Source organism: Dermacentor andersoni, chromosome 1 (assembly GCF_023375885.2).
Source record: "Dermacentor andersoni chromosome 1, qqDerAnde1_hic_scaffold, whole genome shotgun sequence".
NCBI classification, from domain to species: domain Eukaryota; kingdom Metazoa; phylum Arthropoda; class Arachnida; order Ixodida; family Ixodidae; genus Dermacentor; species Dermacentor andersoni.
Window position 1 is genome coordinate 160,158,153 of NC_092814.1, and position 26,681 is coordinate 160,184,833.

General features: G+C 46.8%; 1 protein-coding gene across 1 annotated transcript; it reads right to left on the reverse strand.

Annotated features, from left to right (window-relative positions):
• Positions 1–22,899: 22,899 nt before the first annotated feature.
• On the reverse strand, positions 22,900–26,162 carry LOC129380735 (uncharacterized). Its single transcript, XM_055062593.2, has 2 exons — positions 26,068–26,162; positions 22,900–23,809 (listed from the first exon to the last, which is right to left on the reverse strand). Exons 1-2 carry the CDS (start codon positions 26,126–26,128, stop codon positions 23,136–23,138), a joined length of 735 nt encoding a protein of 244 aa, XP_054918568.1. The 5' UTR covers positions 26,129–26,162; the 3' UTR covers positions 22,900–23,135.
• Positions 26,163–26,681: the final 519 nt, after the last annotated feature.

Consider the following 26,681-nt stretch of genomic DNA (forward strand, 5'->3'; position numbering starts at 1 on the left):
ACACCAGACCAGCGCACTACAGTGTGCCTCGATTCACCTACCTGCACTAGTTCACTTGGATCTCAGCTTCTAGACAATATTCGATGCCTTAAAGTGAAACTTACGCATAGTGGAAATCATGCATGTCATGAAGAAACCAAGTGCGACATTATTTGCCATAGTAGTACTTTTTGTCGCCTTTTCGAGGCCTCACTAACGTACTAAAGATCGACGAACTGATTCTCGCGCAACTAGGACGATGTGAGCATGCGACGTGTCCCAGAAAACTGCCATAGGTCCTAAAATATGGATCATTATTGTTCTAACAGGACGCCTGTAACGTCTGCCGTGTCGAGCTTGCCATACGGCAGAAAATAAAAGGCGGCGCTGTTTCGCCGCTCGGCAATCCGTCAGGTGTCTGGACAAACAACGCGAGCTTTCGTCCCCGAGCAATCCTGCGAGAAAGTAGGGTGAATCAACAGGGAACCAGCCCCAGCACCCTCGTGATGTTGGCTCAGCCGCTTCCAAGATGAGGCGGAAAGAGCTGTCGAGGAGGCGGAACACAAGCTGACGGGGCAGGCAAAAAAAGAAGCATGGAAGGCCGTGTGGCCTTCCCCAGAAAAATATACTCATCAGGTGTAAAAAGTCTTTTTGCTTTTCAAGTTTGCATTCCGTCCTGCTAAACTCATGTGAAGGGCTGAAATGTGAGCCTCATGCAAGCGTTACCTTTACTTAGTCGATGAAGGTGTTCGAACTAACAAAAAACTCGAACGCGTTCACACCATGGGATTGCAAATATATGTCTGTTCAAACCGCATACGCACTATCTTACTGCCAAAAGAAGACTAATTAGTGACGCTAAGGCTTGCTGTATTCATATAGATTAGCGCATTCAAAACTACTGATGTCAGATAAACACAAGGTATTGAATGTAGCTTTTAGGTAGTACCTTGGACATCTCACATGTTATATCACGTGTTTGTACTGCGTTCTAGGCCACAACCTAGCGCGAATACGTGATTAAGGTGACCGCTCACGTGCTTTCCGCAGTTTAATATTAAATGGCTTTGTAGTTCAAGTCATAAATTTGAAGTATCCTGAAGGCATAAATTGTAATGTCATTCGTTTAAAGCTTAATACAAGTACATATATTGCACCTCTGCCTTCATGACCACTTGTCGATTGTCCTTGCATGCGGCGCAGCCAGAAATTTCTTTCAGGGGTGCTCCGTCGATCACTACCCTTTCTCTCCCTCCTTCACCACATATCTATCTATCTATCTATCTATCTATCTATCTATCTATCTATCTATCTATCTATCTATCTATCTATCTATCTATCTATCTATCTATCTATCTATCTATCTATCTATCTATCTATCTATCTATCTATCTATATTGAAAAGTTGATGTACTTGTTGAAAAGCAACTGCTTATTGTCGACGTTTGGCTCGACAAGCAGAACAATGTATTCTTACCATCATTGAACTGACCCGCCGTGGTTGCTTAGTGGCTATGGTGTTGGGCTGCTAAGCACGAGGTCGCGGGATAGAATCCCGGCCACGGCGGCCGCATTTCCATGGGGGCGAAATGCAAAAACACCCGTGGTACTTATATTCAGGTGCACGTTAAAGAACCCCAGGTGGTCCAAATTTCCCGAGTCTCCCACTACGGGGTGCCTCATAATCAGATCCTGGTTTTGGCACGTAAAACCCCACAATTCTTCTTACCACTGAATAGTTTCTCCTGACTTGAAAAAATCGGTCTCCGGCCGTAACGTCAACAATAAATAGTTATTTGTCAAGAAGTGCATCAACTTTTCAATTATAACCTTGCGGATACCATAGATGTATACCTCTACCTGGAATTTATATAGTATATACGAGGTGTTTCAGCGAACAACTTTCAAAATTTTTTGAAAGGTTGCCTGTGGCAGATAGCTCAACTCTAGTTTATGAGCGGGTCTACTTGAAGCGGCGGACACTACTTGCAGAATGTATTGAAATGCAAAATTACTAATTAACAAGAATTCGCTAATTAACGTTTAGCTAATTATCTTATGACCCATATTGCAATTTACACATTCTAGCAGTGGACTTCGCAAGGCGGATCCCCTTGGAACGAATTCTCAGGATGACACAAGTTTCGAGATATAAATTACCGAACTTTGCGGAGAAATGCGTTGTCGTTCCACTTACTTGTGTGCTTCAGTGCACGAAACAACGTTTTGTTAACAAATTAACTGGAGCGCCAATACATTTCGCCGCAAAGTTCGGAAATGAATATCTCGAAACTGGTAAATTCGTTCCAAGTGGATGTGCCTTGCTAACTACACGGCTATAATTTGTAAATTGCAATATGGGCCATAATGTAATTAGTTAAAATTTAATTACTGAATGTTTATTAATTAGTCGATTTTGCACCCGCCGTGGTTGCTCAGTGGCTATGATGTTAGGCTGCTGAGCACGAGGTCGCGGGATCGAATCCCGGCCACGGCGGCCGCATTTCGATGGGGGCGAAATGCGAAAACACCCGTGTACTTAGATTTAGGTGCACGTTAAAGAACCCCAGGTGGTCGAAATTTCCGAAGTCCTCCACTATGGCGTGCCTCATGATCAGAAAGTGGTTTTGGCACGTAAAACCCCATAATTCAATTTTTTTTGTCGATTTTGCATCTCAATTTTTTTGTGCAAGTACTGTCCGCCGCTTCGAGTAGACCCGCTCATAAACTAGAATTGTGATATCTGCCAGGGAACCTTTAAAGATTTTTGAAAGTGTTCGCTAGAACACCCTGTATATTGGCACACACTAGTTACGCTAGAAGTCGAGGAAGAAGAAGTGTGCGTGGTAGCTGCTGCAAAAACGAACTGCAAACGGCCGTTCGCTTAGAACTGACTGACTGGCTTTTCCTCTCGTGACAAACTGGTGGAGGTGCTGGGTACGCATCCATCGTATGCCTACGGGTCCTTAACCAGAAGCTACCGACGCCAGTACCTCGGGGACGGCAGAAATCTATCGAAGCAGCCGTCGCCTCCAAGGTCTTCCACCGCAATACAGTCCCCTGGCAAGCTCCGTGAGGAAGATGTCAACAACTACCGCAAGCCAAACCGAGGGGATCCGAAATGCTGCCGTACCATGCATTCTCAACGCGCCTCGCACGCCTAACCCGTTCCATGGCGACGCCTTTGAGGACGTTGAAGACTGGTTGGACCATTTCGACCGGGTCGCCGCCTTTACCGACTGGGACGATCGCCGTAAGTTGAAGAACGTCTACTTTTCCCTTTTAGACGCCGCGAGAGTATGGTACGAGAACCACGAAGCCTCATTTATCAGCTGGCAGGAGTTTTACCGACTGCTTTGCGAAGCCTTCTGCACTCCCGAAAGGAAAGAAAGAGCCGAACAGGCACTGTCTTCGAGGTTCCAAATGCCAAAGGAAACTGTCGCCATCGTCGAAGACACGACGCGATTGTTCCGTCGGGCCGATCCACTAATGCCAGAAGACAAGAAGGTGCGTCTGTTAATGCGAGGCGTAAAGGAACAGCTTTTCGCGGGCCTCGTGCGCAATCCTCCTACAACAGTCTCTCAGTTCGTTCGTGAGGCAACAGTCATGGAACATATGCTTCGGCAGCGGCTCTCGCAGTACGAACGCCAGACCACCATGACTGCTGCATGCTCTCTCGTACCTGCAAATGATGACAGGGAGTCCCTTACCGAGCTAATACGACAAATTGTTCGAGAAGAACTGCAGAAGTCCTATGCATCGGCTCCGGCACCTCCCAGTGCCGCGGTTCTTACGGATGTCATTCGGGAAGAAATCGGCAAAGTGGTTCATCCCTCGCCACCAACACGACCCGAATCTCCCACGTTCTCGTACGCGGATGCTCTTCGGGCTTGCGCGCCGTCGACGGGCCGTTTTTTGCAGCCGCCTGCTGGGATTTCTCGACGCTCCCCAAGTCCGATCCACCGCACGAATCCGCAAGCACCCTTTCATCCTGGTCCGCGCAAATCTACAGTATGGCGCGCCCCCGACAACAGTCCGTTGTGCTATCACTGCGGGGAGGCTGGTCACATGTATCGCGACTGCCAGTACCGACGGATTGGTCTGCGGAGATACTATCCGGACGCCCGTTGCCCGCGCTATGGCGAACGCCCGCACGAAATCGAGCAATACTTAGAAAGTAACCGGCTTCCTCCTGCCCAACAACGAAGACAGTCACGGTCGCCTTCACCTCGTCGGTACGCGTCACCAAACCGTGCTCGACCCGCCTTTGATTCCGCTGGAGTCAACGGTGGAAGCCCGCGCCGGGGAAACTGAAAACGGCGACCTCCGGGGGTGAGGCCGCTGTCATGCGAACCGTCAAATATCCTCCGCCGACGCCATCCCCTCGCGAAGTACCGCTGACGCCTTCATTCGAAACTGCAAAAAGAACTTCTGCTGCTATTACTGCTTCAATCGACGGTTATCCGGTAACTGCACTTGCAGATACGGGAGCTGACTACTCGGTTATGAGTGCCTCACTGGCCACTCGGCTACGCAAGGTGCTGACAGCGTGGGACGGCCCCCATCTGATTACGGCCGGAGGACACCTCGTGTCACCCATTGGACGATGCACCGCCAGACTTGCAATTTCTACTTCGACTTTCGTAGCGTCTTTCCTTGTGCTGCCCAAGTGTTCTCGGCTAGTTATACTGGGCATGGATTTTCTCCAGGAATGTGGGGCGATCATTAACCTTCGTGACTTGTTCGTGACTTTTTCTAACTATGTTTCTTCGGATTTGAGTGTGAAGGATGAACATCACCGCGCGGCTTTACGCGTGGTCGATGACTGCGTGACGTTACCGCCTCGAAGTAGCATCTTCGTCCTCGTTGAATGCCCCCAAGACCAACTAGGAATAGGCATCGCCGAAGGTAACCTCACCATATTGCTGGATCGCGAAGTCGGCGTCGCACGAGGTCTCGTAGAGCTCCAACATAGGCAAACCACGATTCTAGTTACCAACTTCAGTGGCAAATACAAGAACTTTGCGAGGCATACCACCATGGCCTACTTTGAAACGGTGGCCGAGTCCAACGCCTGTGCTTCGGTAACGACAATCTCGATTCCGGAACCCAGCTTTGTGGACTTGACCAGTCACATCAACGTCAACCCACAGCTAGACCAAAACGAGAAGGAGAGGCTCCTCACTCTGCTATCGTCATTTAGCGACTGTTTCGCCACCTCGTCGAAGGTCAAACAGACTCCTTTAATCAAACACAGAATCATCACTGAACCGACCGCCCAACCTGTTCGCCAACACGCTTATCGCGTGTCGCAGAAAGAACAGGATGCTATTCGTCATCAAGTAAAACAAATGCTTGACGATGATGTCATTCAACCATCGACAAGTCCTCGGGCTTCACCTGTTGTATTGGTTAAAAAGAAAGACGGTTCACTACGATTCAGTGTCGATTATCGCAAACTGAACAAGGTCACGAAAAAAGACGTTTACCCACTCCTCGAATAGACGACTCCTTGGATCGCCTGCGACATGCCCGTTACTTTTCTTCAATGGATCTGCGTAGTGGGTACTGGCAAATTGAAGTTGACGAACGGGACCGGGAAAAAACGGCGTTTATAACATCCGACGGTCTCTATCAATTTAAGGTCCTCCCTTTTGGATTGTGTTCCGCTCCGGCCACATTTCAACGCATGATGGACACAGTTTTATCTGACCTCAAGTGGAACTCGTGTTTAGTCTACTTAGACGACGCAGTTGTTTTTTCCACCACGTTTGAACAACACATCCAGCGGCTTGAGGCGGTTCTTCAAGCTATCCGCACCGCCGGCCTCTCCCTGAAGCCCGAAAAATGTCACTTTGACTACGAGGAGCTCAAATTTCTAGGTCATATTGTCAGCAGCACCGGTGTGCGCCCTGACCCTGACAAAGCCATGGCAGTTGCTCTGTTTCTGATACCGAAGACAAAACACGATGTCCGCCGATTTTTAGGGCTTTGCGCCTGTTACCGCCGTTTTGTACCCAATTTTTGTGAAATTGCCGAACCATTGCAACGACTCATCAAGAACGACGTCACATTTGTTTGGGGCCCGGCACAATCCGACGCCTTCCACGACCTTCAGCGACGTCTACAGACACCACCGATCCTTGGTCACTTTGACACCGAGGCTGACACAGAAGTGCATACTGATGCTAGTAACGTTGGTCTCGGAGCGACACTCGTACAGTTTCAAGCTGGTGTTGAGCGCGTTATTGCGTATGCCAGCCGAACCTTGTCTGCTGCTGAAAAAAACTACTCAGCAACTGAAAAAGAATGTCTGGCAGTCATATGGTCTATCCAGAAGTTCCGCCCATACCTGTACGGACGCCCCTTCCGTGTCGTCAGCGACCACCACTCTCTCTGCTGGCTGGCGAATCTCAAAGATCCTTCAAGCCGTCTCGCAAGATGGAGCCTTCGGTTGCAGGAATTTGATGTGACCATCGTCTATAAGTCTGGCCAGAAACACACTGACGCCGACTGTCTCTCCCGCGCCCCCGTCGAACTCGCACCACTAGATACTGACGACGATTCTGGTTTTCTTTGTACTCTTCCGTCTTTAAACCTTGCTCAACAGCAACGCCAAGATTCCGAGCTCCAGCCCTTGATTGAATACCTTGAAGGAAGCCGCCCACAACCACCACAGCAGTTCGCACGTCACTTGTCCTCTTTCTGCCTACGTGGCAACGTCCTATACAAGCGGAACTTTCACCCTACGGCAACCGTTTTCCTGCTCGTTGTTCCCGCTGCTCTCCGCCACGACGTTCTACGTGCATGCCACGACGAACGAACGTCCGGGCATCTTGGTTTCACGCGTACTCTCGCGAGGATCAAGCAGAAGTACCATTGGCGAAAACTCACAAAAACCGTGAAGCAGTACGTCAGAAGATGTGAACGAGAAGAAAGGAAACCGAGGGGCCCGATTTTTATTAGTCATACCAAAGAAGAAAACAAGCAAAAACACAAAGGACAGCATTGGGGAAATTACCTGTACTAATTGAATTAAAGAAACGACGAAAGTCAGTGAAGAAACAACTGGCCGGCGGTGGGATATGAACCTACGTCTTCACATTACGCGTGCGATGGTTCTACCAATTGAGCTACGGCGGCGACGTTTTCCAATCCATTTTCTGGGGTATTTATGTTTATCTACTAGAACTAACCCTGGGAGTGATAGCCTGCGCCGCCACTCACGGCCTTGGCGGCGGTTGTGGAACATCCTTTCTGCCGCAGGTGTCACGTGTACGTGAACTTTTTGCGTAAAGACAACTGGTCAATAATACTGCCATGGTTAAGTTCTAGTAGATAAACATAAATACCCCAGACAGTGGATGGTACAACGACACCGCGGTAGCTCAATCGGGAAGAGCATACCACGCGTAGTGCGAAGACTGGGGTTCGTATCCCACCTTCGGCCAGTTGTTTTTTTCATCAACTTTCATTTCAAATAATTTATTATTTCTTTAATTCATTTAGTAAGTCCAAGTAGTTTGCCCTATGCTGTCCTTGGTGTCTCTTGTTTGTTGGCTTCCTTGGTATGACTACACACACACACACACACACACACACACACACACACACACACACATATATATATATATATATATATATATATATATATATATATATATATATATATATATATATATATAAGCAAGAACACACGTTGCCCCGCAACAACACTTTGCTTAACTTCTTACAAAAGTTTTTCATTGCTAAGGCGTGCATACACTTCGCATCACATTATGCTATCATCCTTATGCTATTTAAACAGAATCGTGATATATAAAAACGACTAAACCATTTATTTTACGAATTGATGCACTTATATAACGTATATTGATGACCTAGTTGGTACATGAGTTGGAAAAACGAACAGTGCTAACAACGGGACCAAACAAAAAGAAGACAGCGCCCGGTCTTGTGTTTTCTTGCTTAGCCCCGCTTATAGCGCTGTTTTGTCAAGTATTCATATAAGCAGCCGCGTCTACAAACTCATCTTGAACAACGTAACCCATTTGAAGATATAGTCTACGCATGCGCGAGAGATGTATTTCTCATGCACAATATCCTCGTCCACAGACTAGCAGGAAAATGTATTCTTACCACTTAAAAGCTTCGCCTTTACCACCCCATAACACACTACTCGATCTTGTAGGTTTCGGTGATGGCACACTGAAACCACAACAATACATTTGAGCCACAACAATACATTTCCTCTCGGTGGCTAGGTGTGGGGTCGGTAACCATCAGGGCAACAATGTTTCCCAGAAATTTTTAAGCCTTCGAGCTCGCGCTCCTCCCCTTGAGAGAATGCAGTTAGAGCGAGGAACAGAGCCTCTGGAGAAGAGCTAAAATCCGCGTTAGAATTGATAGATTGCACGAAATAAATAAAATATATAGAACTTCAAACAGTCGAGAAAGACAACAAGCTTGGATTTTTGTAAACAGTTCATAAAATTCCGCCGGCTATCCGTTTCAAATGAACGGAAAAAGGACTGACGTTTCCTTTAATTATTTACTTGACGCAGAAGTAAGGGTGAATAAAGGCACTAGCAAGAAAGGCAAGGAGCAAAAAGAAAATTGTTGCAGCGCTGGTAACGGCGGAGCTAAGCGCTGCTTTTTTTTTTTTAATTAAATGTATGCAAGGAGAAGTTGGTGCCTGTATGTGCGCCGCTACTCCTCTTCTCTTACGTGATTGTTATCGTCGGAATGTTGTCAACAATCACCAAACTGAACAAATAAACATATGAACGAACATTCACGTACAGAGTCTCAGTACTGCAATATATATAAATGTTCGCGCAACGGAACAGTTCACACAGCATAAATACTCACAAAACCGAAATGTTCACACGCAACACATGAGTTCACACAGCATAAATGTTCACAAAACCAAGATTCTCACACTGAAGATGTTGGGCGCTTGAATGCCGCACTCTAAGTGCAACATATATAAATGCTGCATGAATACGAAGACACAATGAACATTTGTATGACTTAGTATTTTTGTGATATTTTTTATTCCTCCAAAAACTGTACCAAGGCACGCGCAGCGATGGTTTGAAGTTTTTTTGTTGACCATGGACCCTAAAATTTTTCCTAAGAATAGTGGCCGTATATCCAAGCCCTGTAGTTTTTTGGAAAGGTTCTTGCAGGGAGCGTCATGAATTTTACAGTGTAGAAGAAGGTGTTCTATGTCTTCTTCAACCTCTTCACATTTAGTTAGTTGTTAGTTAGCACTGTTAGTTTTTCTTATCCTATACAGGAAGCTTTTAGTATATGTAGTGCCTAGTCGAAGCCTATGAACTGTTGTTTCAACAGAGCGACCAACTTTAAGCGGAATATCGAATTCTATTCCAGGATCTATATTGTATAATTGAGAGTTCTACGCATCATTAATGAACTAAGTTTCCTTGGACAATCTACCACATAGTTTGTTCAATAGACATTGCGCGTCACTCGCCACTGGAGGAAGTAGTGATCATAATTCATTCTCTTGATGCGCTGCACGTGTCATGTGACCAGCTGTTACATTTCGTATGATTTCACAGTGACTTGGAATCCACTGGAAAGTTATGTCATGTTGTAGATCTTTCGCTATGGCGTATGTCTTCTGTATTTCGTATGTCAATGTGCTGTTTTCTTTTCTTAAGTTGATTTCATTTAAGCACAGCAATGAGGCTTGTGAGTCACTCAGAATTACCCAGCGAAGTGGTTCTGACTGCTGACATATGTAACGTAAAACAGAAAGTATTACGCAAAGTTCTGCCGTTGTGGACGTTGCAAATTGGCAAAGCTTATAAGCTCTTTTCTGTGGGTATGCAGGTATATAAAACGCAGAAGCACAGCTTTGTTTCCAGCATTATGCATTGATATACACGTGAATGCGATCTACGTACTCAGTGTAAAATATGATAAATTGCTTTATCGTAACTACGGGAATATCACATTTGCGACCTACTCCAGGAATTGAAGTGACTATTTCTGGAATTGCTAGTTCCTATGGCGAATGAGTTGCGCAAGTAATCCAGTATTCGTAAGCAGGCAGCAAGTTCTTGCACCGCTATATTTCTTCATGTATGCGTAAAGCGGTTCTATCCTGAAGTTCTTGGCATAGTGGATGATTAGCGTGTTGTGTAGCCAAACGAAAAAAGTGGCAAGTTTCGGTAAATAGTAGTGCATGAAAAGTTGGTTGGCGGGACTCAGCAATTACCAAAGCACTGGCAGATGTACGCTGAACACCAAGACATATGCTTCTGGCTAGCAATCTTTGCAATAAAACACGTTGTGGGGCTAGTTGGTGCATAGCTTTCAATGGATGAAACGCCAATAGTGACGGCACACTAGGAAGGAACAGAGACAGGCCAAGGCGCTACTTGCAACTGTTTATTGAAATCAAAGGTGGCTGATTATATAGCCATGGGGAGAGGGGGACGAAAAAAGAGGAACGCTGATTATGTGAAAGCACACGCGCGAGAATACTGAAGATATATATAAAGGGAATCGCGATTAATAAAAATCTAAAGCTTATCTAAAACATGCTTTCATTTGTGTAAATATTCAGAGACGGGGTGCTGACAAAGGTGTCCCCTCTTTTCTTAATCTGGTTGGCCTCCAACAATTCAAGCGCCACAGAATCTTTACTTTTAAACATGATTGTTGTATCATGAAGCCTTGCTTCACATACTTGTTTATTTTCGTTCCCGCAGGCCTTGCAATGAAGCAGCAAGTTTAAATATATCCATTTTTCAAAGAAAGCTTATGTTCGCGCAGGCGTTCATTATTACATCGTCCAGTTTGACCGATATCTCTTACCCACACTTCAGCGGTATGCGGTATGCGACCCCTTCTTCACACTTAACAAAATGGTTTATGTGTTTAATAGAACACCCTACTTTCTTAGAGTCATCAAAAGCAATCAGGCGGCACAAAGCAGCAAGTTTGCGGGGCGCGGAAAAAACCACAGGAATTCTGTATTTCCCGGCGACGTGTTTAAGATTATGCGCCACTTTATGAGAATACAGTATCACCACTGGTTTAACTTTCTTTTCGAGTGTTTGACCTTCACTTCTTTTTCTTTCTTATTTCAACTTTTTCAATAAGGACTCCGAAACTGTGTTTAAAACCAAACAAGGAAAGCCAGCCTTGCTCAACTTCAAAATCTGTTCGTCAAAGTTGCTTGTGCCTTATGACAGCACGATTTTTTCAAGAGGATTCGAGGCACATAGTGACAATCGCACATTTAACAGCCTTGGAGTGTGTAGACTCATACGGCAACAATTCCTTGCGGGCACGGGGTCGGTACATCCAGCAGGAACCTTTATCAGTAAGGGTTATGTCAAGATCTAAAACTGCAAGCTGTTATCCTTGGCTAGTTCAAAAGTAACACCTAAGCCTTTGTCTTGCTGTTTAAAATCAGATACTATTAATTCCCTGCACAGTATGCGAGTAAGTCATGGGAGATCGTTCCTTTGACTTTAGTAAAGAGTTGCAAGTAGCGCCTTGTCCTGTTTTTGTTCCTTCCTAGTGTGCCGTCACTATTGGCACTTCATCTATTGAAAGCTAGGAATCTTTGAATTGTTTCCTCTAGATTACAGGATATTCGATGTAGCACAGGAGCAGAGTATTATTCTTTGTCTAATGATTGCCGAGTGAATGCGTAATAAGGAAGAGGTTGAACTAGCACATGTCACTCCAGCAAATCGACGAAGAATATTAATTAGGGAGCTGACTTTCTCATCTAACGCTTTTATTTGGGGAGCCCATGATAGCCGTCTGTCTATGATAATACCAGATCTTCTAGCGAGTGGTTCGGCCACGACTGCGCACGTAAGAGGACGGGCACTATTTTGCAAGTCGCCTATTACTCAATCGCGCTCGGCGTCTACATTCAAAATACAGGAACGAACGTTGGCACTAGAATTTCGACAGTATCATATGATACAAGTTTCACTCACTTTCGGTTACTTGCTGTCCGACTTGAAGAGATGGTTGGAGAGAACTTGCCAACATGGTATTATATAGTCGTCGTCACGCGACGCATATCATTATTTGATCACACTCGGACATCGTTCAGGCAAACAGCGCCAAGCAGGGCTGCTTTCTATGCTAGAAGCATTTGTAAAATTGCGGCATCCTTGGTTCGCAGTGAAATAAGGGCTAGCAGCTCCGAGAGATTTGAAAGTGTTATGTCTCCTCAGATCTGGCTGTTCTGAATACTGCAGAGACGTTTTGTTAGGATGTGCTCTCAGCAGCAAGCAGCACGTGTTACGACGGGGTAGGTGAACATCAGCTAGGTGACTGGCCATGGCTGTGTGGTGTCGAGGGACCGGGTAGTGACGAGACGCTCTCCCTATGTCCATATTTTTTCGCCATCTTCGTTCTTGACGCCTTTGATGCTTGTCGAGTCAAGCTTCCCTCAAGTTTATTTACATAATGAAAAAAGTCAGAGACAAGGGAAAGAAAAAAAGGAGTGGGGGGTGGCTTACTATGCGTTTTCTAGACAACCAAGTCGCAATATTTCGTCGCAATATACAAGCAAATCGAATGCCTTTTTTCCGCGCAGCGGGCCGATGATTCGCTCAAGTGCCAGAAATGAGAAGCTCTTCGACGACACGAAGGCCTGGTGGGGAGCTACAATGCCCAAGAAGTTCTATGCGCGCGCTTGTGCCATATTTATTTGTGTGTGTAATTTTTATTCTCGTTAAAACAATCCGGAATGAGGTTGAGGTGTGCCTTGAGCGGAGTAGTCGCAATTTTGTGCCTGCCACAGGCGCCGGGCAACACCTTTCTCCTACTTTTCTCTGCGAAAGCACCGCATTGCTTGACCAATTTGCGCAAGGAATGTGCTCCTAAGAAACATTGCGGCCCTGAACATTGAATTCAAGGGAGGAGAAGTCCTACAAGTGAAAACGTCTTTTTTTTTCGTCGCCTCTATGTCTACACCTCAATTGTGCTTGCAAGTAGCACATATTTCTGCAAGCATCGAGGTCAGGCTGAGCAATTCCTATCGACGGAGGGCCACATTAGTGTAACACTTTCGTGCGCAACCGGTGACAAGAACTAAGCAAAGGCTGGTCTTTCTCCAGAAAACGACAAAGTCATCATCCTTTCAAAAAAAAAAAAAAAAAATGTGCGGTTGCTTCAACAACTTTTTGCTTGCTTGTCAATTTCCCTGGAATAAAGTTTTTATTTTTCTTCCCTTCTGTAATCGCTATGTGCCTGTCATGTAGGCATACGTGCCTGGGGGCAGCAGCGACGCGCATTAACTTGTGTGATCACTTCGAAAACGCATCGACAACGGTCGTGAACGAAGCTAGGGCCCCGAAAATTTCTGGAATCTTACGAGATACAATTTCGCCTCCCGTGTCCTCTGCACGGGAGGCGAAATGTCTGAGTAAATTGCACTAATATTCATTCTTCTAAATACTGTAATTATTGTAAATAGACCCTCTGTACTTTTTTGCTCTCCCCTCCATGCTTATTGCAATTCTGTCTCCTTTTCTTTGCACCATTCCCCTTTATAGCCTGTGTGTGTCAGCCATTGCCAGTATGGCCAGCAAGATTCTCTTTGTTTCTTCCACAAAATGTAATCGTTTTTCGACAATCGGACGCAAGCTGACGCAGACGCATAGAAAGCCGCAGTTTTCGCCTATTTGTTCTGTGCGTACAGCGAAGACATTTTAACGCGACAGCGTTAAGGAGCCATTGTCACAGATAATATAGCGTCCGGCGTAAGACGTCGCATCGACAAAAAGGTTTTCGGACCACATATACCCAGGCCTTCAATATCATGCAAGAAATTGAGTGAACTAATTGAATTTCTCAAGCTAAAATACGCAGAAAAATCGTAAACTACGACTTGCACACAACCTACCGATATGATAACTCTTGGATTATCATTTGACTATACGAGAAAACAGACTTTTGATACGCGAAAACTCAAAGAAACCCCTTCACACACACACAAACCGGCCGCGGCGTTCATAGTCCGGCCGTGCCGTCAGCCATATTGCGCGCGCCCGCGCGGCGGATGCCTTGGGGGCCACGGAGCGGCGCGCCCGGTTCCTTGTCTTAAATCCAGCTGGCGCTCGCCTCCGCCGCATCGCGGCCCACGAAAGAGGCTGCGGTTCCACTCCACAGCTCACCTTCGTGCATAGCGTTCGCGGCAAGCGTTTGCAAGTAAACATTACAGTTAAAAACGGTGCAGTTGCCGGGAAGCGTGAGAAGCAGTCAGGGATCTTTGAATGCTATCGCGTTCCATTCTTAAAAGCGAAGCTTAAGCGTCCTCCAAATTTTTGTGCGTGTGCACGGGAGAGCGAACAGACCCCGTGACCCCCCGTCCCACTCCCTTCGAACCACCGCTAGCCCTCGACTAGCTTTGATATTCAGCATTTGCCTATCGTCCATGTCGCTCTTTCGGAGTCCTCCATCTGAAAATTTCTGTTCCGTGGGAAAGGGGGGAAGGCGGTAGGATTCATCAGAAAATTTCGAGAGAGTCCCCCCACCCTGGCTACGCCAATGGTCGGACGTCAGGTCAGCACTCCATGTGCTCGAAACCAGTTCCGCAGAGAAGGCGCAAAGCAGGTTTGGTACACATCTTTTATTCAGTTATGTATGCTAAATCTGTGCTCAACACAAACGCGGCGTTAGCACACGCACCGCGAGTTTGGAGTACCGTCTCAGATACTTCTAGCTTTTTCCAACTTGCATACGCTTCCCTCAGTATCCATTCATGACTGCCACTGAAGTGTCATAGTAAGCTTAACAAAGTGATAAGCGCTGGTGCGAACAGCCAGATGTATACCATATTTCCAAATATATGATACTCTCATAAGCGACGTTGACATTCCCCGAAGTAGTGCTGATTTTATGTATAACAGCAGTCAGGCGCAGATGTGATGGCCACACACCTCGCTCGCCATAGCAGCGCGCAGCTGCGTCGATCTCGTGTAACTTCGCCCCGAATGACATAGCCAGTGACGCTGTCATTATGCGTTCTCGTGGACAGCACGATAACCTCGATAGTGTGGCTCGTTTTGGCACCGGTTTTCGCATCACTGTTTCCGACCATTATCTAGTGCAACGAATCAATGGCGAATCAATTTTTTTTTGTAGGAGTTAACTGGATTGCTCACTAATGGAGCAGTTGCCGCCGTGAATTAAACTATTGTTTTCAATGATTTTAGCATTGTGACATTGCTAACATAGACAGGTCCGTTAAATACACACCTAGCAACAATGTCGGTCCACTGCGGCAGTGTCACGAGCTCGTTTACGCGTATGCACCGGACATGGTTACGCAGGTGACTACTCTGTGCACCGTAGTGTAACGGGGCCATGCACGCACAGTCATTGCGTCAAGGTTGCTGGAATAACGCACACGTTATTCGAGCAATATTGAGCCATTCGTAAGATCCAACGGCGACGAAGTTATTGTGCTCGGTTGCTGGTTTTCTTCTGGTGCTGCAGTTTTTCTCTGTTTACATTATTTTCGTGCATCAGTAACAGGCGACGACGCTTGTGCTGAACCCTGAAGTCTTCTACTCTGCTGGGAGATCCTCCCCGCGGAGCCTACCATGGAAGATATGGTCTTGGACGCGTCTGGCGGTCAGCATAGACCGCCCGCGGCTCGGAAGCGGCTCAGTTCGGCAGTAGGATCCGACGCTACTGATTCCGAGCTTTCTGACTCAAGATCGGAAGATTCGGATGCTTTCATACCTGTCAAGCACCGCCGCCCACGACGGACGTCTCCGGCGTCGTCCTCAAGTGAAGGGACTATCATATACAGCACCATCAAGACTACGACAGTAGCTTTCATTCCCATCGACGCGATGGTAAGCCTGAATGCTATCTCTTGACAGAAACTTAATGATTTCTTCTTCAAACTTGCCCCTCGACTAATCCAAGAGGTTCGCGTGAACCCCTGGAAAAATGTCATTGCCGTTGACACGACTGATGATAAGATGGTGCAAACTCTACTTGGTTTGTCTGAAATCTGTGGGGTTCGCACACGTCCCTACATACCACAGGGTACAAATATAGTGGCTGGTGTCGTATCTGATGTGGACTTGGATCTCAAAGACGACGTTTTTAAGAACATGATCGTTTGCACGCCACCATGCAAAATAATTAGCGTTCGAAGGCTGGGCACGTCAAAGTGCATGAAGATACTTTTCGCCTCTGGAAAGCTGCCTAGTCATATAAAGGCTGGACTTGTGCGCTATCCTGTTCGACCTTTCGTACCACGGCCTTTGCAACGCCATAAATGTTTCAAGATTGGTCATGTTCAGGGCTTTTGCACCAGAGATCTAGTCTGTGCCAAATGCGGGGGCAATCACCATGTAGATTCCTGTGAAAGTCAGGCATATCGGTGCCCTAACTGTAATGGTGAACATTTGGCAACGGATAAAGCATGTCCCTCATTGAAGAATGAACTAAAGGCACTAAAAGAAAAAGCCATAAAGAAAGCAGCAGGAGATGAGAGCTCCCGTCGCCGTAGTGCTGCCCCAGCGACTGGAAAAGTAGCGCGTTCAAAGAGTGACAAAGAAACAACACATCAGAAAGTAGGGGGGCGGACCTTCTGCCTCTCAGACACATCGTGGCCAGCGCTTCCATCGAAACCGCCGGAACAAGTATCTACAAAGACTTCGACCACAGTGGAAAACACTGCAAACACAGTACCTAAACCGGTATCAGCCAACGACGATGTGCAACTTGTCAATATTCTAAAGATGCTTGTCAACGTCATCAGATCTCTAATCGCCGGTCGCCAGACACCAGCAGCGTCAGCAGCAGAGCAACTTTTGGAGGCACTCGTTCCTGTCCTCGACGGCCTTCGCTAGACATTTTACCGGAAACAATTCTGACAGTTGTCAGCAGCCTCGCCCCTTTGTGCTGCTATGGAATGTCAGGTCGATGCGACCGCGGCACGCTGATTTAGCCCTTCGACTAGTCGCTATGAAGACTCCACCAGATGTTATAGCGCTTCAGGAAACCAACGTAAGGAAAGACGAATATCGATTGCCAGGCTTCGTGGGTGTCCACAGTAACACTCGATGCGCGGAACCAGCTTGTGGCTCTTTCCAGTGTGTGGAGGCGGCGCATACGCGCAATGCTTCAAAAGCATCAGTGTACGTTCGTGCTGACTTGGACTTCGCGGTTATTGACACAGACGGCATCTGTGACGATGAGTTTGAGTGTGTAGCTGTTACTGTGAGCCTCAGAGATGTGTATACGACGGTGGCAAGCATATACAACAGGCCTGCACGTTCTTCCGATACCTCGCTACTTGAGTGCTTAGCGTCTCGGTGTGGTGCATCGTTTGTGTTATGAGGAGTTTTTAATGCCCACCATCCACGATGGTGTAGCCGTCCCCAAGACAATCGTGGGGCAGAGATTAACGAGTTCATTATCAAGAACGATCTCCAAATACTGAATGACGGTTCACCTACATTTATTGGTAGAGGAAAGGAGCATTCCACTATACACCTTGCGATAACAACGAGAGGTGTGTGCTTAGCCTGGTCATGTGAACCCGACCCGTGGGGCTCAGATCACCTACCCAGTTGGTTAACACCAACACATACTGCGGGTCGCCAGGATGTCGTTTATACAGTTACTAACTGGGACAAGTTCCGACAGCTGATCTCAGAGGCACCATCTCAAGACAGCCTACTTAAACTTATGAGTGAGTGCTTACAGAAAGCTACAGTGCAACGAAGACGGAATATCGCAAACCAAATCCCGATCTAAAGCTTTTGCGGCTCCGCGCATGTCGATGGCGCGCTTATAGACGGGCACAGCGCTCTAAACGACGCACCCACTGGACTATATACAATCGCCTTGATGCAGCCATACGGCGGCATACAAAACAGCTTCGTCGCAAGAGCTGGGAAGCTTTGTGTAGTTCGTTGCATACTGGAAGTGGTTTTGGAAATGTATGGCGCATACTGAAGGCTCTCCGCACTCCTGAAATCTGCAACAATCCTACGGCTACATTGAGCATAGCGACTGGCCAGTCATCAAAAGTAATAGCAGAGGCATTTGCAGATATTTTCGTCTCTTCTGCATCCAGTGACACCACAATTAGCGAGCTTCCTTCTTTGACAAGTCACAGAACCGTAACCACTTCCTACGGTCCAGCTTGCCAGATGGACGAGGCAGATTTCACTCTTGAGGAGCTGCGACACGCGCTGAGCCTCTCCAAACGCCGCACTGCTCCAGGCGCAGATGGTGTGATGTACCAAGCATTGCGGAACGTTGATAAGAGATTCCATGACCGTATGTTGGACGAGTATAATGAAGTATGGAGAACCGGTGTAATCCCTGCTGAGTGGAAATCGTCCGTGGTAATACCAATTTTAAAGCCCGGGCGTCCGGCAAGGTACCTCAAATCCTACCGACCAATATCCCTAACTTCAAACATCATCAAGCTAATGGAGCGAATGGTCTTGTTTCGCTTAGATGTCAGGCTAGAGGAGCTGAATTTTTTCCCTGATGTCATGAGTGGCTTTCGTCGCCGCCGTTCGGCTCTGGACAGCATCTGAGACCTTGTCTCAGCGCTCGAATTTGCTAAATAAAACAAGCATTCCGCCTACATGCTCTTCCTAGACATACAACAAGCTTTCGATTCAGTTCCGCATAAGGCGATTATTTTCGCTCTTGCAACCGCGGGAATTTCGGGTCGTCTGCTCCAGTTCGTGCATAATTTTCTATCGGAGCACCGGATGAAAGTGCGTGTCGGAGGAGTAACTAGTGAATACCGAAATGTGAAGTGCGGTGTTCCACAGGGCAGGGTATTATCGCCGCTTTTGTTTAATGCGGTACTCGCCGCGCTTCCAAGTCGTTTGCCTCGAGACACTGACTTCCCTGTGAGCATAGCTGTCTACGCAGATGACATTGCTCTGTGGATAAGCGGCCCTTCGCACCTTGGTCCGCGGCTTCGTGCAAGCTTGCAAAGAGCTCTCAACGCTACTTCGGAGTACTTGGGTGAAGTTGGCCTGCTCGTATCACCTGCTAAGTCGGCTGCGATAGCATATCACCCTAAACAACGCGCTCGTCGAACAATGAGCGGACTGTATCTTGACGAAACGCCTATAAACTGGGTGCGTCAACACCGTTATTTGGGGTTAATTGTGGATGATCGCATCTCTTGGCGTCCTGCCGTTAAATCTGTACGACGCAAATCACACTCCCTTCTTAAGTATGTGGCCGCCTTGACTGCTCGAGGTGCTGGTTGCGACCAAACAACGGCTCTTCAGGTGTACCAGTCATCTGTACTCTCAGGCATGCTGTACGCATTACCAATTTTGAACATACCACCTAGTTTGATGGCCCAACTGGAGCGAGATCATCGCATTGCCCTTCGACTAATGCTTGGATTACCTCGTGAGGCGCAATCTATTGCATTACTTACTGAAGCGCATCAGTTACCCCTGAGGCTGCAAGCAGATCAGAGAGCTCTATATCATATTGAGCGTCTGCACCGCACATCGAATGGTCAATCGCTCCTTGATCGTCTGATGCACCGCCCATTATCTCGCATGGGAAAAATGGCGGCATTAGTTATGGATATCACTACCATTTACGAACATGCTGCTTCAGATACGTCTCCGCCTCCAAAAGGTATCACGAAACACGTATTCCCCATTTTCCTCACAATCCCTGACATGCACAAAAAGTCTGATATGGCTGTTTCGGCAATATTCCAATTGGCTCAGTCTCACTTGTTCGAAAAGTTTCCAGATTATCTTCAAGTTTTCACAGATGCATCTGTACACAACGACGGTCAAGGCGCCTCTGCAGCTTTTTACTGCCCTTCAACTCAACTACGACGTATCTTTCAAATACCTCATCCAACTTCGTCAACAACTGCGGAACTAGCAGCGATTAATGTTGCACTGAAATACGTGCAAGAGGAGTTAATTACATCGAAGGTTGTCATCTTTACGGACTCCCGTGCTGCCCTTAGCAGGTTACAACGCAGTGAGCTTGATTGTCCACTTGTGCGCAGCATTAATGACTCTGCGAGCAAAATTACATCACGTGGGGTATCTCCCGTTGCTCAATGGATACCTTCACACGTAGGAATCACCGGAAATGAAGAGGCTGATCGGCTCGCTTCAAGTTGCGTTCATAACAACTGTGACTGCCCAGAAATTTTGTGCAAGCTTGATGAAGCTCGTCTGCTGATTCGTCGCCACCTACTCAAGCAGCATCCAGATCAGCGCGTCGCAAATGGAACGTTCCCGCCCCGTGTTCGTGGTCGAGGCTTGCCTCGTCGCGCTAGAGCACAACTGCTCAAGCTGAGGGTTGGTTGCGTGAACGTACAGGAACGTTTATACAGACAAGGGCGTGCGGAAAGTCCATTGTGTACGTCTTGTGGCTGCTACGAGACACTTCAGCACCTTATATTTGAGTGTCCCGCTTTCAGTGCGCAGCGCATGTCGCTAGTGAGAAACTATCATCTCCTTGGCCTGCGGTGTGCGACACTCGAGGAATGTTTATACCCCAGTGGCTGTGCATCTAAACGTGATCAGGCCCATCGCGCCCTACTAACCTTTATAGAACTAACTAACTTAGGTTCACGTTTGTAGCATGAACATTCAACATTCTGTAGTAGCGTGACCTTCAGTGACCGACTCTACTGTGTTCGTTTCACGTTTGTTTCACGTTGTTCACGTTTGTAGCATGAACATTCAACATTCTGTAGTATCGTGACCTTCAGTGACCGACTCTACTGTGTATGATCAGTACTGTACCCTAACGCTTCTTCCTTCGAAGATGGGAGGTGGCGAGTTCAAACACCTTATAGTGTACATTGTGAACCGACTACCGGTGAAACGGTGATTACGTGCAGCTTTACTTGGCGTCTCATCGTGGAGAACACAATTAGCCGCATAACGAACTAGCCATGGATGTGGTTGATAATTGTGGAGGCTGTTCGACGCGGCGTCACTTTAACTCCGGCTGCAGAGTTCTACTTTAGTCTTTGGATTTGACCTGTTGCAGTGTTCTACTTTGGTCTTTAGATTTGTCCTGTTGCTCTCCTTTCCTCTTTCCTTTTTGCTCCCCTCCTTCCTATCTTCCATTTCTGTGTTGCTGTCACCTCCCTTCAGAGGAGTAGGCAGGCGTTGTGCCCCTTCCGGTGGCAGTTGCCAGCCTGCTCCTCGCTTTCCCTTTCCTAATACCTGTGTATATGTGTTCAAAACAAATAATAATAATAATAATTCGTAAGGCTGCATACTGCTTCAAATCGCAATACACTGAAACGGTCGGCCTGATTTTTTTTCTTGTCCTTTTTGTATCATGGCCACGTTATATGGAACATTTCCGTCTGTAGCGCAAACACAGCCATCCGCTTGCACTTGCATGTCCGTGACTCCTTATGGCGTAATTTTCCGGCCTTCAAGTTTTTAAAGCATGTTTGACCAACAAGGCCAACCCTGCACCCTTCTTAAAGCATCCTGTGATCATATACTGACCATCCCTAAGGCATCAATTTAATCAGGCGAACTCTCAATAATATGATATAAGCATAAACGCACTTGTGTACTTAGATTTAGGTGCGCCTTAGAGAAACACAGGAGGCCAAAATTAAGGTGTTGCGGCTAGTCTTAAACATTTTCAACTCACTAACACCCCCCCCCCCCCCCTCGATCATATGCGCTGTTTACGCTTGGTCTTCTTGCGCAGAAAAATGTTTATTTTTAATGAAATTACTCATTCCTCGGGTCAGTCTTCCCTAGCCCGCCCCGTGTTCCCTCTCCTACCAACTACGGATTTGTCACTTCAGTCAGGTTTCGTAAATACAAATTTATTCGACGGTGACATCCGGTCAGCCATCCTCTAATGATGATCAACTCTTGTTATTTCTTGGGGGCAGGAATTTTCGCAAAGCACGTCAGATTGAACTGACGTTCATGGGACTGGGCTTTTGTTTGTCCAATCTCTAAACGTTCATCTAGAGATGTCCGGTCTGGCAACCTTTCCACATTATATTTATTACGCAACAAACAGAATAAATTGATCATTTCATACTGGATTGTCGTCATTTCTCTTTTCTTAGGAATGCGGCTTCATAATTTCCGCTGCGACAGCGTGGCCTGCCCGTGAATGCCGCAGACTTGAACACTGGAAAGAAAAAAGAAAAGGGAAAACTATTATTTTATTTTTCTTTCTACTCGTTTCTATCTATTTGATAATCTTTTGCAAGTTCAACCTAATAATAAATGTTAATATACCTCTCGAGTTGTGGCCAGTTCCCTTTAATAAAGCATGCGCCATATAGTGGGTTTGCCATCATCATCAACAGCATCACAAAAAATATGTTAAGGATTAAGACTGCGCGGTGTAAACAGATGATGCCTGCCCAACTTGTTGCTGCATGGTTTGAGGCAAACGATCTCGCCGCCACGCGTCCAGTGGTTTCGCCGTCCAGAACACTTAGTCATTCGTCGCTCTCCACGACGGTAGGAGACAGGACTTGTTGTGGACTGTTATTTACGGTGCCCCCATACAGAAGCCGGGGCATTGAGAGTAAATTCTAAAGTGTACCTGTAGTGAAAAGCAGAGTGGTTGGTTTGCTACATTGAACCAGTGTGCGAGTCAGTGTGTTTCCGCATACTCTATAGCCTGTCTGGCTGCTCAGTCATATACGTTGTTTTCCATTTCTTGTTTTTCCATTCATTTAGTTGTTTTTCTTTTATTTCGCTCCAATTATGTCATTTTATTTACGGTGCGCGATTCTTAACCAGTCGCCCTTGATAGGCATGCGCCACTGCCTTTCAAGTGATTGTCATCATTCTCGCTAGGGATCCATGAAGTATTATGATAGTGTGGTGTGTTGAGCAAGCAGAGGACTTATGGCATAATACACACGCATTCTTAGAAGAGAAACTACATTTATTATTGTTATAAATTAATACACTCATACATAAAATTCACGAAACTATAGCATGCTTCAATGGAATGTACTATCATCAAGACACTGTACATTTCAAAAATGAATATTAATGGTTCCCTGGAGAGCGAACAACTGAACAAAAAATAGAGATCTGAGGGACGCTTGTCCGAGCTGTTCGGTTTGCTAGAATGCTCTTTTTCTTTTTTTAATACATTCACGAGTACGCCGAGGCGTTTCCTTGGGCTGCGGCCTGCGGAAAGGTCCCTTTCGGTGGCGGCGCTCCGACGGCGGGCAGGAAGCCCGTCGCCGCGTCTCCGTCCTGCTGGTACTCGGCGGGAAAGCCGCCCGCGCCCACGTTGATGTACACCGGCACAGTCACTTGTGCGGGTGGCTGCAGTCCCGCCTGAGAAGGAGCCGGATACGGCATCACGAACCCGCCGCCAGGAATGGGCGCCAGCGCGGCGCCCCTGTAGACGTGGTGGTAGTACGGCCTGTAGTACGGTGGACCATATCTTACGCGAGAGTAAATGGGCAAGGTGACTTGTGCCCCACCAGCTCTCACGGGAGTAGCCGGCAGACTTCCGTTTCTGTCGGCAGAACTTCTTGGCGGATCGAGCGGGAATGCCAGTGGTCTCTGGGGTCTCACAGCAGGCCTCCTGATGACGACGGCGTACGGTGTCTGATAGGGGCGCAGCAGATAGTTCAGGCTCGACTGGCGCATGGTGAGCACATGCGCTGGGCGAATAGCGTAATGTGGTGTCCTCTGCTGCACTGCCGGCTTCGGAACTTCGTCGTGGTCTTCCTCATCCCAGTCCGGAAGTGTAAAATTAAAATCGGAGCAGCACTGCCGCGCACGGTCGCCCACGTTTAGTTTGAGTGGGGCGTTATCTGAAGAAAAAGAAGAAAACAATATTCTGCATGGTGGCCAGTACTGGAGAGCAGCCACAAGGAGTGAGCCATGATTTTAGGCAACAACAGCGACGAACGGTTGCTTGTGCTAACCGTTTGAAATACACGCGATTAGTCGCGGGAATATTTAGCTCACTCACTCAACTTGATTCAGCACTTCACCGATATTCCACCGAAGTACAGCATTCGAAGTACATGCATAATCCATATCAAATCAATATCACGACTGCCCCACTTGGAGGTCATTGGGATCAGGTGCCGCACTTATCAATGCGCATATTAGCTAGACAACGTTTATTGTGCGTAATATATCTCGGCATTATTCTCTTTGCGTTCTTAGTGCCTTTCGGAACGTGCGGATTTTTCTGGCGCCATATAATAGAAGGATTATTTTAGACCGACTCATTTCTTTTCTTGTCACCTATCGCAGCGAGTGTCTGTCTACAGCAATAACGCAGGCGTGGCGCCCTGCCAGCCAATGACAAAGGGTAAAAAGAATCGAAAGGGAAAACAATTGTTACATAATACGGCCACTGAACACAATATCGTGCAGTCCCTACAAAGCACCACGCCACCATTAATAAAAGATAACCTGTAAAAAAATAAACAAGGGTAGGTCACCAAACCAAGCGTGCGCGATGTATTTGGTGAAAGACATCGCTCCCATATATTTTGATGAGTCTAACAATCGTTCTCGTTTACCTCAACCAAAATAAAAACACTTAATAGGAGCGCACAAGCTAGATTTATAGTCAAATAAATCTAGCTATTGATAAGCACCTTCCTGGAAGAGTTATATTTGTTTGTGAACAACGGTACATTCCAACGCTTTTTTTTTTCTACATTGTGCCAAAAGAAAAAAATTCCGTCCCACCAACTCCGTGCAAACCGGAGGCTAGAGCTTGTGTGATCCAGCCAGTAACAAGAGCGGGCTGCGTGTTCCAGGGAAGGGAAGGAAGACTGGACCTACGTGCGCTACTAATTCTACTGTGACGCTTCGATCCAGTCGGCATCGCGCAGAGGGAAATCTGTGGGGGAACAGTGCAGAAACCTTTCTTCCGGTTCTCTTTTCTGATTGGCTGACGCGACGCATAGCTTTCGCTTGATTGAACGGTGTTGGTCACGTGGTGCATAAAAGGGCTACATTTACTATTTGCCACTTTCACTAAAGCAAAGGCAGTTGCATGAATCCGACCACCTATCGTCATCTGGACTCAATTGAAATAGCAGCGATCGATCTTTAAAAGCTTTCAGTTCGTAACAACTATTTGGAAAAGGCATGGCACTCTCGCTATAAATATCTCCAACATCATGATTGGCCTGCCCCTGCTCTTACGAACAGTTATGGCCTAACAACTCTTTTATTTTGTGAATGCGGGCCCATTTCTTCCGCTACGGTTGTTGGTAAAAACAAGTAGAGGTCAGTCGTCAGACTGAACGCAGTATGAACGACAAACCGTTTCTATAGGATCGAAAAACTTTATAACCTCCTCAACTAGGTCCTAATTTATATCAAGACAACCCTATGAAAAAGGCGTTCGTGAGAGCTCGTGTGGGACAATCGTTACAAACAAAAAAGGGTAACTGCAAAGGTGCAGACCGTTGATCGAGAGACCCCACGGGTGAAAACCTTTGCAAGTCCATATCATGAAACAAGGAGGAAATCCTCAGGATCCGTATTCACAAAGCAATTTGCACGCTTGCGCACAGATGTGTCAGTCATTAATGTTAGAGACATGATATTAGCGAAGGCAATTGGATAGCGACAATCAGGGAGCTTTGTGCATTAGGCCTCAGGTTTACAAATCTTTTTTACGCAACAGGGGTTCTGTTGCGTACACTGTTGCGTACAAACACTGAGGCCGACCTCTATAAAAACCGCCTCAGACGAAATAAAGAAAATAGCTAAGCTGCTGCTTTATTACAAGCCACACACACGCCTCGTGACGAGGAGGCCGGGTTGGTAAGCTTTTTCTATTTCATTCGATGCGCTTGTTAACGGTCGGGTATCTTTAGCGGGCTCCTCAGTCGATCTCACAATGTCTCGGCGTGCGTTTTCACGCATCATTCGTGAGTACCATGGGCTTCGTGAATCCGACTGTTGAGCTTGGTCCCTCTCTCCATGTTAAAACCAAATGCTCATGCATCTTAAAAAAGAAAGTTGAGCGGCGTATTTTCATACACGCTATGTTAATCGTATACTCAGTATTCAGGCACATAAACGAAATGTGACTTACCGGCCATTATTACGATGGCGGCCGAGGTGAGTAAAAGGCAGTAAGACGATGACAGAAGCATGCTTTCACTAGGGTGCGAGCTCTTGCAGCGTCAAAAGCCGGGACCGAAATGGTCCGTGTGAGCCATACACAGGGTGTTCAGGATGCGCGCTTTTAGACGGATCGCACTGAAGCCAAACGGGGTCAGCCCAACCGGAGCTACGGGATTGTTTGTGGACCTGCCGTCACAGCCGGGCCAATAACCCCGAACGGGCGTCAAATGTGCAGTCATGTAAAAAGGACCGCGAACCCGCTATGATCCTGTGCCGCTCTTTTTCGGCAACTCGACAACTTTACTTTACTTTACTTTATTTCTATTTTTACCATTCTCCCGTTAGGAGGCACCTGACCAAAAACCGTGCTGGTGCTTTCAGGACATTGCAAAAAATAATATACGGGTATATCAGCCTTCATGTCGTGCTTTCAGCGTTCTTAGAAACGTTACCGATGCTCAAAATGAATTTTATTTCTCCAAAAATGCGACTATTTTCAAAGAACACAGTATTATGACCAGGACGTATCCTCGCGACCACAATAATGACCAATATAATATCTCTGGGTTAAGCGTACGTGAC

Coding starts and splice junctions, on each gene's coding strand:
- LOC129380735 (XM_055062593.2), bottom strand. CDS start 26,128: ATGCTTCTGTCATCGTCTTACTGCCTTTTACTCACCTCGGCCGCCATC. Junction 23,810..26,067: donor CGCCATCGTAATAATGGCCG/GTAAGTCACATT, acceptor CTTTTTCTTCAG/ATAACGCCCCACTCAAACTA.